Here is an 11230-nt window from a genome sequence, read left to right as displayed (position 1 = left end):
CATGTAAATTTACTGTATAAAAGATTCAACCTTTTACCCCTCAGTGTGCTTGATTTGTGGAAACCTCCTCTTTGTACCTGGTGCAGAATAAATAATGTTTCCTTTCTAAGGTGACTGCATTTAGAGAGCTCCTAAAGTCAGTGTTATAAATGAAATTAGACAATTAGGTTTATTGAGTTAACAGCAATTAAATTAAAAATAAATGCAATTTAGTGAATTGAATAGCAATTTGGTATGAAAAATACAATTTAGTAAAAGAACACCGTTTAGTCAATTGAATAGCAATTTGGTGTAAATGAATACAATTTAGTAAAAAAATACAATTTCTGTATGTAATTTGCCAGTAACTGACCAGGGTACGGAGAGAGCTTCTCACCCCACCTCACATACCAAACAAAGCAATTCAAACTAAACTTATGTACTACATGCTTATACATATTTGTTAGTATTTCCTGTAAGTTTCCTCCCACTTTCAATTCTTAAATTCTGCGTCACTGTACTTCATGGTTCATGCTTCACCTGTTGCTAGGGGGTCTTCAGTCTTCTTTTGGTGGTCTTTGGATGAAGGCTTACACTCATCCTTGTCCTCTGGATCACCTCACAGGTTGTGAGTGTGTGCTAAGCATTGTGTGATGTAAGCAAACATTATGTTCCAATAATTAGCCTTGTGTTTCATAGTTAAAACCATCATTTCAAACCTTATGCTTGAAGTCGTTCCAGCTTTGTCCATCTCAAGGTTGATTCTGTCTTGAGACATTCCTTATCTTAAAACTACATCCAGTATCCTATTTGTAACATCTGCAAAGGGCTCCATCTGCCTTGTAACACCAATTCCCATTATTGCTTTATAATAACAACTTTTCAAATAGTTACAATTGAGTTAGCACGAATCATCTCCATTTCTCCCACCAGCAACAAGAGGGGACAGACCCTGTCATCCATTTGGGCTGATTGTCCCCGCAGCACCGCCTGTGACCTGTGGCCACCGAAGGCTTTCCTGGATGGCCACAGCAATGATCAGTGGCCGAGCTCACCCCTGGCCCGGTGGGGTGGCTCATCTTTCCCTGCCCACAGGTTTCATTTCCTTGGCTGACAGGAGCCGGAGACTCCCGGCCGCCAGTGGCACAATGGTGGATCCTGTTCCCCATCAATCATTCATGGCCTCGCGGCTGGAAGGGATTTCTTGGGGCTGCTGGAGTGGGAAGGGAGGAGGGATTTTCCAACCTTGGTGATGTTATATAGGTGCTGACAGCACCAGGGAAGGTTAGAGGTACCTGGGTTGGCCGCTATCCCCACAGGGTGAGTGATGTGAAGGGAACACAGGATTTAGAGAGGACCTGGGTTGGGAAGGGACATGGAATTTGTAGGGGACACAGGGTCCGGAGGGAATGCAGGGTTTGGAGGAGACACAGGACAGGAGACATGGGACATGTGAAGGGAGGGGACGTGACTGGGAGGGGACACGGATTTGGAGAGAACACAGGTTTGGGGCTTTTTGGGGTGTGATGGGAGATGGTGGAGGTAGAAAATGATCTGGGAATTTTGGGATCTCCCCACATTCTGCTGGAGCCATGGGGTCCAGGACAAGTCAGGGCTGGCTGTGGCCAGGGCTCTGCTCTCCCCTCCATAGGGACAAACACTGCTGTGTCCCCGCTCCTGGTGTCTCCATGGGTGTCTTGAGCTGCATGAAGTACCTGATGTTCATCTTCAATGTGCTGGTGTTTGTGAGTCCACCTGGGCCCTGTGGGGTGCAGGGGTGGAGGGGAACCTTGCCTGGGGAGCAACATCTCCAGCTGGCTCAGGGTGGGTGACACCGGTCCCAGGGAGGGAACCAAGGGTTGAAGCATCCCACATCCACATGGGGTGACATTTACCTCTGGCTCAGGGTGGGTGACACCCATTCCCAGGGAGGGGACGGAGCCTTGGACATCCCTTGAGCTCATTATCATCTCCTGACCTCCTCCTGCAGGCTGGGGGGACATGCCTGACAGGCATGGGAGTGTGGGTGGCCACGGACCCGGCTGGTTTCCAGGACATCGTGGCTGCCAGGGCCGTGCTGAGCGCGGGTGCGTGGCTGCTGCTGGCCGTGGGCATTGCCCTGTCCCTGCTCGGCTTCCTGGGCTGCTGCGGGGCCCTGCGCCGGAGCCGCCCGCTCCTGCTGCTGGTGAGGGAGGGAAGATGGGTGGGAAGGGGCTGCAGGATGTGGGCAGGGGGCACTGGGGGCGGGAGTCACAGGCTGGAGGGTAGTGGGGGATGCAGGTATTCCTGGAAGAGCCAGGAGCTGCTGTTCCTCATCCTCAACATGTCCTGCCATCCACTCCCCACCTTGTGAGTCTCAGCTTAGAGCCCAGAGGATTTATAAAGCCACCAAGTAGAGTCAGTTCCCTCTGAAGCCACTGGCTTGTCCCACATGGCATTTCCAAGATGACGCCACTGCTGGTGAGGGACAGAAACGCCTATTTGAGCACCAACACCCCTGTTTCTTCAGCATCCCCAGTCCCTTGCAGGCAGTGCTTGTTTTTAACCCCTGCCTTGCAGCCACTGTGGTCAGAGATGTGGCATCTGTCCCCAGGAGCTGTACACATGTCCCTGGTCTCAGGGACACAGAGCACAGGCAGGACTGGTGCAGAGGAGGGCAGGGATAATGTGAGCAGGCTGCTTGTGGGATCAGGCTGGTCTCTGACTCCTTCACCTGCTGCCTTCCAGTTCTTCATCCTTGTCAGCCTCGTCTTCCTCGCACAGCTTGTTGGGGCCATTCTCTTCCTGGTGCACTGGAAACAGGTACTCACACCATCCCCAGCGTCAGCAGCCTTCCTCTGCCACACCATGGCCATGGCTCAGAGCCCACCGGGCGACCAGGGCTGGTCTAGGGACACCCTTCCCCTCACTTCTGTCACCAGCACAACACACACCTCAAAGCAGGTGGGGGGGATCCAGTGGGTGCCCAACTCCCCTCAGCAGGAGCTGCTGCTGAGCAGGGTGGGAGAGGAACATTCCCAGCCCTGGCATCAATTCCACAGGTGCAGCCCGAGCACTTCCTGTCCGAGCTACAGAAGAACTACGGTGGGGATGAGAGTGCTGAGGTCTTCTCCACAGCCTGGAACACCCTCATGGTCACGGTGAGCACCCGGGAGGCTCCTGGGGGACACACAGGATCCACCAAGGGTGACCACGGTGATGGTGTTTCCCTTCTGTTCCAGTTCTCGTGTTGTGGTGTTTTAGGACCCAAAGACTTTGGGAATGGCTCCCGCTTCCAGGAGCTGCACCCAGGGATGCCGTGGCCACAGGCGTGCTGTGCCCGGGATGGGTTTCTGCTGGCAGGAGAGCTCCTAGGCTGGGAGCAGTGCCAGGACAGAAGCCCTGGCTACATCCATGAGCAGGTATGGCACAAGCCTGCTGTGTCTGTGTCCCTGTCCCAGCCTCAGCCCTTCCCAGGCTCACAGGGCAGAGCACAAGGGACAGAAGCCTGAGCCATTGCCTGTCTGTGCTTCCACAGTCCAGTGGCTCCCAGAGTCCTCAGCTTGTCCTGCCCCACAGGGGACCCCCCCACATCCCCCTGCACTCTGGTCCCCCTCTGGGCTCCCTGTGGCCATGGGGAACACGAGAGAGCCTCTCCATCCTCTCTCTGCCCCAGGGCTGCTTCTTCACCTTCGGCAGGACCCTGCAGAGGTACATCTCCCTCCCTGGGACCTGCAGCTTAGCCGTGCTGGGCATTGAGGTAACGAGGGGGGCCAGGGCCAGGGCAGGCAGAGCATCCACTCTTGGTGGCATGGGGGTTGCTCAGTGGGCAAGGAGAGCACAAAGGGGCTCAGGTCTGTCTCAGGGTACAGAGCCTGCTCTCCACTGTAGATGGGGCAGGTGTAGGAACAAGGGAGGGTTTGTTTTACTCACCCTGGGTCTCCTCACCCTGGGTGTCCCTGTGCAGCACCAGGAGAGCTGGCCCAGACCCCTGGAGGGGCACAGCAGTGGCCCCAGGCCAGGGATCCTCCAGCCCCTCTCTGCTTCCATCCTCAGGCCCAGCCTGGCCCTGCCATGGGGTTGACCCTCTCTCACCTCCATCATTCCAGATCTTTGCCATGTTCTTCGCTTTCTGCCTTTACTACAACTTTGACTGAGTTGGACAAGGACGTGCCTGGGCTTTGGGAGCAGCTGAGGACATGGCCTTTCCTCACCCAGCAGAGATCAGCTCATCACTGAGCTTCATTGCTTGCAGGCATTGGAAACCTCGTTGAGTCCTGTCTCTGCTCCAGAGATAGGCCTGACTTGCTTTCCTGAGAGCAGGGACAGGGTATGGGTTAAATTCCCAGCAGGCAACCTGCAGAGCAAGAGGCCAAGCTTGCTCCTACTGTGATCTGCTGCCAGCCCTCATCTTTGTGGAAGCACCAAGAATTGTCCTGCTTAGACCAATCCTCTTGCACTCTTCACCCTGCACATCACATTGCTGACATCCCACTCTTCCATGTCCACCCTCCCAGATATCTGGGAATCCTTTGGGCTCTTCCTCACCTGCTGTGAGCTGGTTCTTGTCACTGGCCACCTCCTGGAGTCATAACAGAGCCACGACACAATCCAGGTTATCCTAAATGCTCCAACTGGAACCTGCTCTGGAGAGACAGATTTGTAAGACTTGAGTTTAATGACAGCCCCTGAAGTTACATGGAAAACTAAAGAGTTTCCTGGGAAAGGATTCCCACCAGCTGTTTCTGACCTGTCTGCTGCTCAGCTCCTGCTCTCAGTTGATTGTGAAAATAGAAACTGAACTACTTGGTGCTGTTCCCATGTCTCTAAAGTTGGAAATTGGAAGCTGAAGCAGTGGTCATAGTTTTCCTTGTGTTGTGGTTTGACACTGGCCAAATGCCAGGCACGAAAGTTGTTGCTTACCCTGTTGGGCAGAGGACAAGGGAAAAAACCAAAGGGCTCATGAGTTAAGGACTGGGAGAAAAAAAAAACACTGAAGGCAAAACAGGTTCAATTTTAAAGGTATAAAGTGATTTTATTATTAACAGAGTCAGAGGAGAATAATGAGAAGTAAACACCTTTTTCTCCCCCAGCCCCTCCCTCTTTCCCGCAGGGAGACAGGGTGTGGGGTTTTGGTCAGCTCATCCCTTGAGATCTTTTGTTTGCTCAGGGAGCAGAGTCTTTTCTCTGATATGCTGTGAGGTCCCTCCCATGGGCATTTTCCCAAAATTGCTGTGGTGTGGGTCACTTGTCCATGGGCATGTAATCTTTTAAGGACAGGCTGCTCTAGTTTGGGAGCAAGGACCCTCTCTCTCTATTCGGGTCTCCCACTGGATTACAGCTTTCCCTGGCATCCACCCATTCCAGCACGAGCCCTTTTCTCCTGGGCTGTGAATTTCTGCATCCCCTGTAGACTTCATGCATTACTGGGAGCCAGTTTGTTTCACCTTGATCCTCACCATGCCTTGCAGAGGAATCGGCTCCGATGCTTGGAGCACTTCCTCCCCCACTGACCTTGGTGCTGCCATGCTGTTTTCTCTCACATGTTCCCACTTCTCCCTGCTCTTCTCTGACTGGAAGAAAACCTGCTGCCTGTAGGTACTCTTGCAAGATCCTGCAGGGCTGAGAAGCTGATCTCATCCAGGTTCCACGTTCCCAGTTTCCATTGCTGCTATCCCAGCACCTTTAACACCTCTCCTCATGTGGGGCATGGCAAGGGGAAGCCACCACCCCGCCCTCCTGCCCACAGCCTGCGAGCCAGGCCAGCACAGCACCATTTTCTCCTTAAACAGATCATCACAGAGGTGCTACCAACCTCTCTAACTGGGCCAGCACCACATCCATCCTCAGAGCCATCAGAGATTGGCTTTGTCAGAGATGGTGGAAGCTTCTGGCACCTTGTCACAGAAGCTGCTCCTGTGGCCCTTTCCTGCTACCAAAAACCAGGCTGTGCCACATCAACACACCTTTTCTTTCAAATATTCCAAAACATCCAGTCAACAAAATGGAAAAATAGATATAAATTGAAACTTTATATTTTATTAATATAATGGAACTTTTTGCAAAAAGTAACACCCCAAGGAAACAGAGACCCAAAGCTGGTGCAGCTCTTTAAAGGCAGGCCAAAGGGTATCTTGGATCTGTGTGAGGGGAAGGGGACAGTGACAGCCCGAAGAGAACAAATCCCCCTCAGGAATCTGGGCGGGATTTCTTCTCCTTCCTACTGATGTTAACCCCTTTTCTCTTCTGCATGGCCAATTCATTGCTGGTGCTTGTTTCACTTTGGATGACTTTCTCTTCCAAAGGCTTGGAAGCCTGTGATGACCCAAGAAATAAAAGAGCTGTGAATAATTTAATTTTACAGCCATTGGAAAGCCCTGTGCTCAAACTGTACTCTGGCTCTTACAAAGTGAGCTTTTGTTATTCTGTTCCTGCTGCTGGGATTTTCAGGAAGGGGGATGACAGGAGAGCAAGATAATGACTGAGCAGAGCAGTAGAACACACACAGATCAGCTGGGTCACTCTAGGGCTCTGTGTGTTATTGCAGAGATGGCTTCACTCTGTGCCCTCCTGACAACCACAATTAACTTGGAAATGCCTTCAGAGCTGGAGCAGTGAGCATGGCTCCCAGGGAAGATATCCCCATCCAGAAGGGGTGCTACCCAAAACAGGTGCAGGGAGGGAAGGCACCTAGGGAAGGGAGAAGGCCTAAAGGTAACTGACTTTTGGGCAAAGGTTTTGATCTGCTTAAGTGTGATTTTGTTTTTATGAGACTCACTGGTGAGGTTACAGAGAGGAAAGGAGGCAGGAAGAGAGGAAGGATGATGGGAGAAAGGCTGAACTCCACCAGGGAACAGGGAGACCAGTCAGGGAATGGATGAGCAGGTGGAGAACAGGTGCAGGTAGGCATCAGGAACAGGACAGGGAACAGAGCTGAGGGAGAACAGGGCTGCAGGATCCCTGGGAAGGGTTTATCCATCTCTCCCTCCTCCTCCTTGAGCAGCATGGCAGTTATTAGTGAATAAGCACATTGAATTGGAAGGAGAGGATATAATGAGTTTAAAAAAAAATTAATGAAATTAAATACAGATCCAAAACACAGAGCAGAAGGGGAGGAAGGAAAGAACAAAGCAACTGTGAAGGAGAAACAGATAAAAGGACTGTAGACCAAGAGGGAGCTACACCAAGTGAGCAGAGCATGGTCCTTACCCTTGACTGCCCTGCGTATTTCTTGGTCCATTCCCTGGCATTGAGCAGGAATAGCTGCCTGTTGTACTTGTACTCTGAGGACTAAATGGGAAGAGCAAGACAAAGACAGATTTGATTGAATACCTGTCACTGAGAAGCTGGGACCAAGTCTGGCTTTAGGAGTCCTAAACCACACTAAAACTGCAACAAGCATAAAAGTGTAAAATTCACTTAGTTTGCTTGAAGAACTTGTGCTGCCATTTGCACTGAAGATAATGGCTTGAAGACAAGACCTTGACCATCTCTTCTGGCTTCAGCTGCCTCAGGGAAGCCCAGGGATGCCCTAGCTGACCCAGGTCAGGCCACACTCCTAGTGTGTCAATCCAGAGTGAAGCAGAAATGGAGTCTAATGCAGCCCACCACTCCCTCCCCACCTGTGTCCATGGCCAGGAGAGAGGAAGAGGAGCTCACGTACAATATCAGCCATGAGAGGGTCATCAGGGTTAGGCTCTGCCATCAGCAGCTGGATGGAGGTCAGCAGGGTGGAAATGTTCAGGGAAGGCCTCCATGCACCCTGTAAGGAAACAGGACAGGAGCAGCAGCTCAGAGAGAGAAACCAGCACACAGCAGCCCAGAGACACCTCAGAACCCACAGCACTTCAACCCAGCCTGCCCACATCTGCCCTGGGACTGCCAGCACCTAATGCCCCATGGAAAACATCAGACCCACTCTCAATTCCATGATTCTGTGGGCTGTATCCTGCATATCTCTGCTGTGTTGGGGCAACTCATTTTCAGACCTAATGCCTTTTGACTCCAATCTTTAAAGCCTTCCTGTTATATGGAACAAAAAACATCATGTTCTGGCTCTAAACAAAGGAGATGCCACTCAAAACTTCACTCCCTGCTCCCTGTAAATAAGTCAGGAGCAAACAGACATTCAATCAGGCTTTTACAAGAAGCAAATAAGGAGCTCATTATCCTGCCCAGGCTCACTTACCCACACCCAAGCACTGTCTTACCTTCGGGGGTAACTTAAGAACATCCAGGCAAATCCTTCCAGCAGAGTCAATGTTAGGATGGTAGATGGGGGTCAGGAAGCGAATCTTTGGTGGCTCAAACGGGTACCTGAAGGTATAAGCATTAAGAAACAAGTTATTATTATACCTACAGGACCAGCTGTTTTGCCTCCCAAGCAATTCCATCATTTCCTCCTCCCAGCCTACATGACTGGAGCCCTTCTCCACAAATCTTTGGAGGCAGGGCTCTGCCTTTGCTGCTGCCAGCTGTGTCTGACTAACACTTCTCTGGATAGCTTTCCACAAGGAGAACAACATAAGAAACCTTGTACTGATGAAAAAGCTCCTTCCAGAAAGCTTTGAGAAAGCATGACAAGGCAAAAGTCTTACCATTACACTTTTAGGTTTTTCATCACACATCTTTAATGTTCAATGTGAAGTAAGTGTATCAGCTGCTAGAAAAATTACATTCCTTAAAAAGAGGGTCTCGATTCCTTGTTGGGAGGATAAAGGAAGGACTCACATGTTTGCATTTACAGCAAATACCTTACATCAGTTTACTCATTCAGAGCAGAACTACACCAGAGAATCAGCCTGGTTTGGGTTGGAAAGGACATTAAAGTGTATTTTGCTCCATCCCCTGCCATGGCAGGGACACCTTACACTATCCCGGATACTCCAAGCCCTGCCAAACCTGGCCTTGGAAACTTCCAGGGATCCAGGGGCAGCCACAGCTTCTCTGGGCACCCTGTGCCAGGGGCTCACCACCCTCACACAGGAAAATTCCTTCTTAATTAATCTAGCTAGAGCCTATTGCCCACTTACCTTTCAGGAACTATGATTTCCAGGTTGAATATTCCTTTTTCATATGGTGTGTCCACACCTCCTAGAATTTCTTTAGGAGTAAGATAAAAATACAAAAATTACATTCAAAATCAGGATTACAGAATGGTTTGGGTTGGAAGGGACCTTCAAGATCATCTCGTTGTCCAGCAGTGCCCACATACCCCCCACAGTTACAGAGCTGCTCAGGTGACAGAATCATAGAATGTTAAGGGTTGGGAGGGACATTAAAGACCATCCTATCAGACCCAGACCTTAAGCTCCACCCTGGTTCTGTCCCATAAAACCCACCATCCTGCCTCTGTTTGGGGCTCTCCATCTCTGGATCTGAGTTTGTTCCTGTGTTGAATAAATGGTTTCCTGAGCAGAAGCTCATCTTGTTGGAGCCCCATGCTGGTCACCAGTAACTGTAGCCTCCCTGGACATGATCCTGCACCCCAGAACTCAATACAGTTCCACTCCCCAACAATCAAAACTGAGGGCAGACCAGCCAAGGCACAGGCCAAGCTATGTTTAAAGGAAACTAAAATCCAACACTTCCACATAGAGCTTCTTTCACAAGCCCAAAGCATGCAGAGACCCAGCAGCAAACTGCACCCCAGCCCTGCCTTTGGGAGCCCCCAAGGTACGTACGTGCCTGCAGGTTATTGACCTGCCCGTTCTGCCAGCAGGTGATACCCGGGGGTGGCTCCGTAGCCAGGAGTGAGAGCTCCCTTGTCAGCCGTGATGCTCTCTGCATGGTGCTCTGAGACCAAATTCTACTCCTGATAAACCTGGATTTTCAAAAATAGCACTTTAAATTGAGAACTCTCTTTGGCTAAGGACCTGGGTTTTGAACTGTTATCCTGATGTGGTATGAGAGTCACAGACCTGCTAAGCCAGTTCCTGGAGCTGCTTTTGCCCCCAGCTGGAGGAGAAGCATAAGACCCTTTATAATCCATCCCATCCCCTCAGTTCCCAGCTGATTCTAATAAATGCTGGGGTTTAACAAACCCTAATGAACTGGGAAGCACGAACAGGCTCTAAACCCCTTATGGGACTGTAACATCTGCCCTGGGACCACTGTGTCCCTTCATGGCTAAGGTACCCGCTGGGGCCACCCATCAGTGCCCCTCTCTTGCCAAAGGCCCCATCTCTCCCTTCCTGTGCAGGGGGAAAGCTGAAAGCTGCTGCAGGGATGGGCCACTCCCTGCCACAGGAATACTCCTGATACTCCTAAAGCAAGGGTCTGCTCTTCCTCCCCAGTCCTCGTGGGCAGGGACACGGGGACCACTGCCAGTCACCCCGAGCGGAACGCGGCTTGGTGACCCTGCACAGCCCGAGGCTCGGTGACCCTCCACAGCCCGAGGCTCGGTGACCCTGCACAGCCCGAGGCCCGGTGACCCTCCACAGCCCGAGGCCCGGTGACCCTCCACAGCCCGAGGCCCGGTGACCCTCCACAGCCCGAGGCCCGGTGACCCTCCACAGCCCGAGGCTCGGTGACCCTCCAGAGGCCGAGGCTCGGTGACCCTCCACAGCCCGAGGCCCGGTGACCCTCCACAGCCCGAGGCTCGGTGACCCTCCAGAGCCCGAGGCTCGGTAACATTCCACAGCCCGAGGCCCGGTGACCCCCCACAGCCCGAGGCTCGGTAACGTTCCACAGCCCGAGGCTCGGTGACCCTCCACAGCCCGAGGCCCGGTGACCCCCACAGCCCTGACCCCCACCCTGAGGGCAGGGACACCTCCCTCAGCCGAACTGCCCCTCCAGGGATCATCCTTCCCCTCAGGCACCATTAACAGCACCCCTCAGTTCTACTGCATCCCTACCCTGACTATCCCCACTGAAGAAGCGTTTCACTCTCCTTCATCAGCCAAATTAATTACCCCTCAGCCTAATTACCTAATTACCCCCGCACAAGAACTGCGCCCCGCTTCCCACTCCCCAAGGATGGGAAAGGCCACCCACAACCTCACTCCTCCAAGAGCCCTCACACAAACCTTTCGTAACGACCTCCACCCTCTCTGCTAATTACCTTCTCTAACTAATTAACGCTCCCGCCAAAGACCAGGCCCCGCCCAGACCCGTGAGGCGGCGCGCGGCGGGGGCTGGACTTCCGCTATCACGTGGCAATGGGCGGATGCCTGGCAGGAAGCCCCGCCCTCTGGCCAGCTGCTCGGGCGCTGATTGGGCTTCCCTGTCGCTCAGCCCCGCCCCCTCATTTGAATAGGGGCGCTGCCATTGG

The 11230-nt window shown here is 52.3% G+C and overlaps 2 protein-coding genes across 3 annotated transcripts; one reads left to right on the top strand and one right to left on the bottom strand.

The window, feature by feature from the left end:
- The first annotated feature begins 186 nt into the window (after positions 1–186).
- Positions 187–3513, top strand: LOC131587563 (CD151 antigen-like). Its single transcript, XM_058855561.1, has 4 exons — positions 187–1299; positions 1631–1724; positions 1970–2164; positions 2707–3513. Exons 2-4 carry the CDS (start codon positions 1668–1670, stop codon positions 3121–3123), a joined length of 669 nt encoding a protein of 222 aa, XP_058711544.1. The 5' UTR covers positions 187–1299; positions 1631–1667; the 3' UTR covers positions 3124–3513.
- A 2470-nt stretch (positions 3514–5983) lies between these two features.
- Positions 5984–11106, bottom strand: UBE2T (ubiquitin conjugating enzyme E2 T). 2 transcript variants are annotated; one of them, XM_058855563.1, is made up of 7 exons: positions 11021–11106; positions 9642–9781; positions 8991–9060; positions 8169–8274; positions 7622–7720; positions 7168–7248; positions 5984–6273 (listed from the first exon to the last, which is right to left on the bottom strand). In XM_058855563.1, exons 2-7 carry the CDS (start codon positions 9745–9747, stop codon positions 6148–6150), a joined length of 588 nt encoding a protein of 195 aa, XP_058711546.1. In that variant the 5' UTR covers positions 9748–9781; positions 11021–11106; the 3' UTR covers positions 5984–6147. The 2 variants fall into 2 exon arrangements, with proteins under 2 accessions (XP_058711546.1, XP_058711547.1); XM_058855564.1 differs by lacking the exon at positions 11021–11106 and adding an exon at positions 10986–11017.
- Positions 11107–11230: the final 124 nt, after the last annotated feature.

The sequence above is a fragment of the Poecile atricapillus genome, chromosome 23 (assembly GCF_030490865.1).
Source record: "Poecile atricapillus isolate bPoeAtr1 chromosome 23, bPoeAtr1.hap1, whole genome shotgun sequence".
NCBI classification, from domain to species: Eukaryota; Metazoa; Chordata; class Aves; order Passeriformes; family Paridae; genus Poecile; species Poecile atricapillus.
The sequence above is the reverse complement of the archived record's forward strand: the minus strand, read 5'-3'. Positions and strand labels throughout refer to the sequence as shown.

Bases quoted from the DNA above. Each gene is read 5' to 3' on its own strand.
- LOC131587563 (XM_058855561.1), top strand. From the start codon at position 1,668: ATGGGTGTCTTGAGCTGCATGAAGTACCTGATGTTCATCTTCAATGTG. The intron at 1,725-1,969 runs GTGAGTCCACCT...CTCCTCCTGCAG, and splicing joins TCTTCAATGTGCTGGTGTTT to GCTGGGGGGACATGCCTGAC. The intron at 2,165-2,706 runs GTGAGGGAGGGA...GCTGCCTTCCAG, and splicing joins GCCGCCCGCTCCTGCTGCTG to TTCTTCATCCTTGTCAGCCT.
- UBE2T (XM_058855563.1), bottom strand. From the start codon at position 9,747: ATGCAGAGAGCATCACGGCTGACAAGGGAGCTCTCACTCCTGGCTACG. The intron at 7,721-8,168 runs GTAAGACAGTGC...GTTTCCTTACAG, and splicing joins TTCTTAAGTTACCCCCGAAG to GGTGCATGGAGGCCTTCCCT. The intron at 7,249-7,621 runs GTACGTGAGCTC...CTTCCCATTTAG, and splicing joins ACCCTCTCATGGCTGATATT to TCCTCAGAGTACAAGTACAA.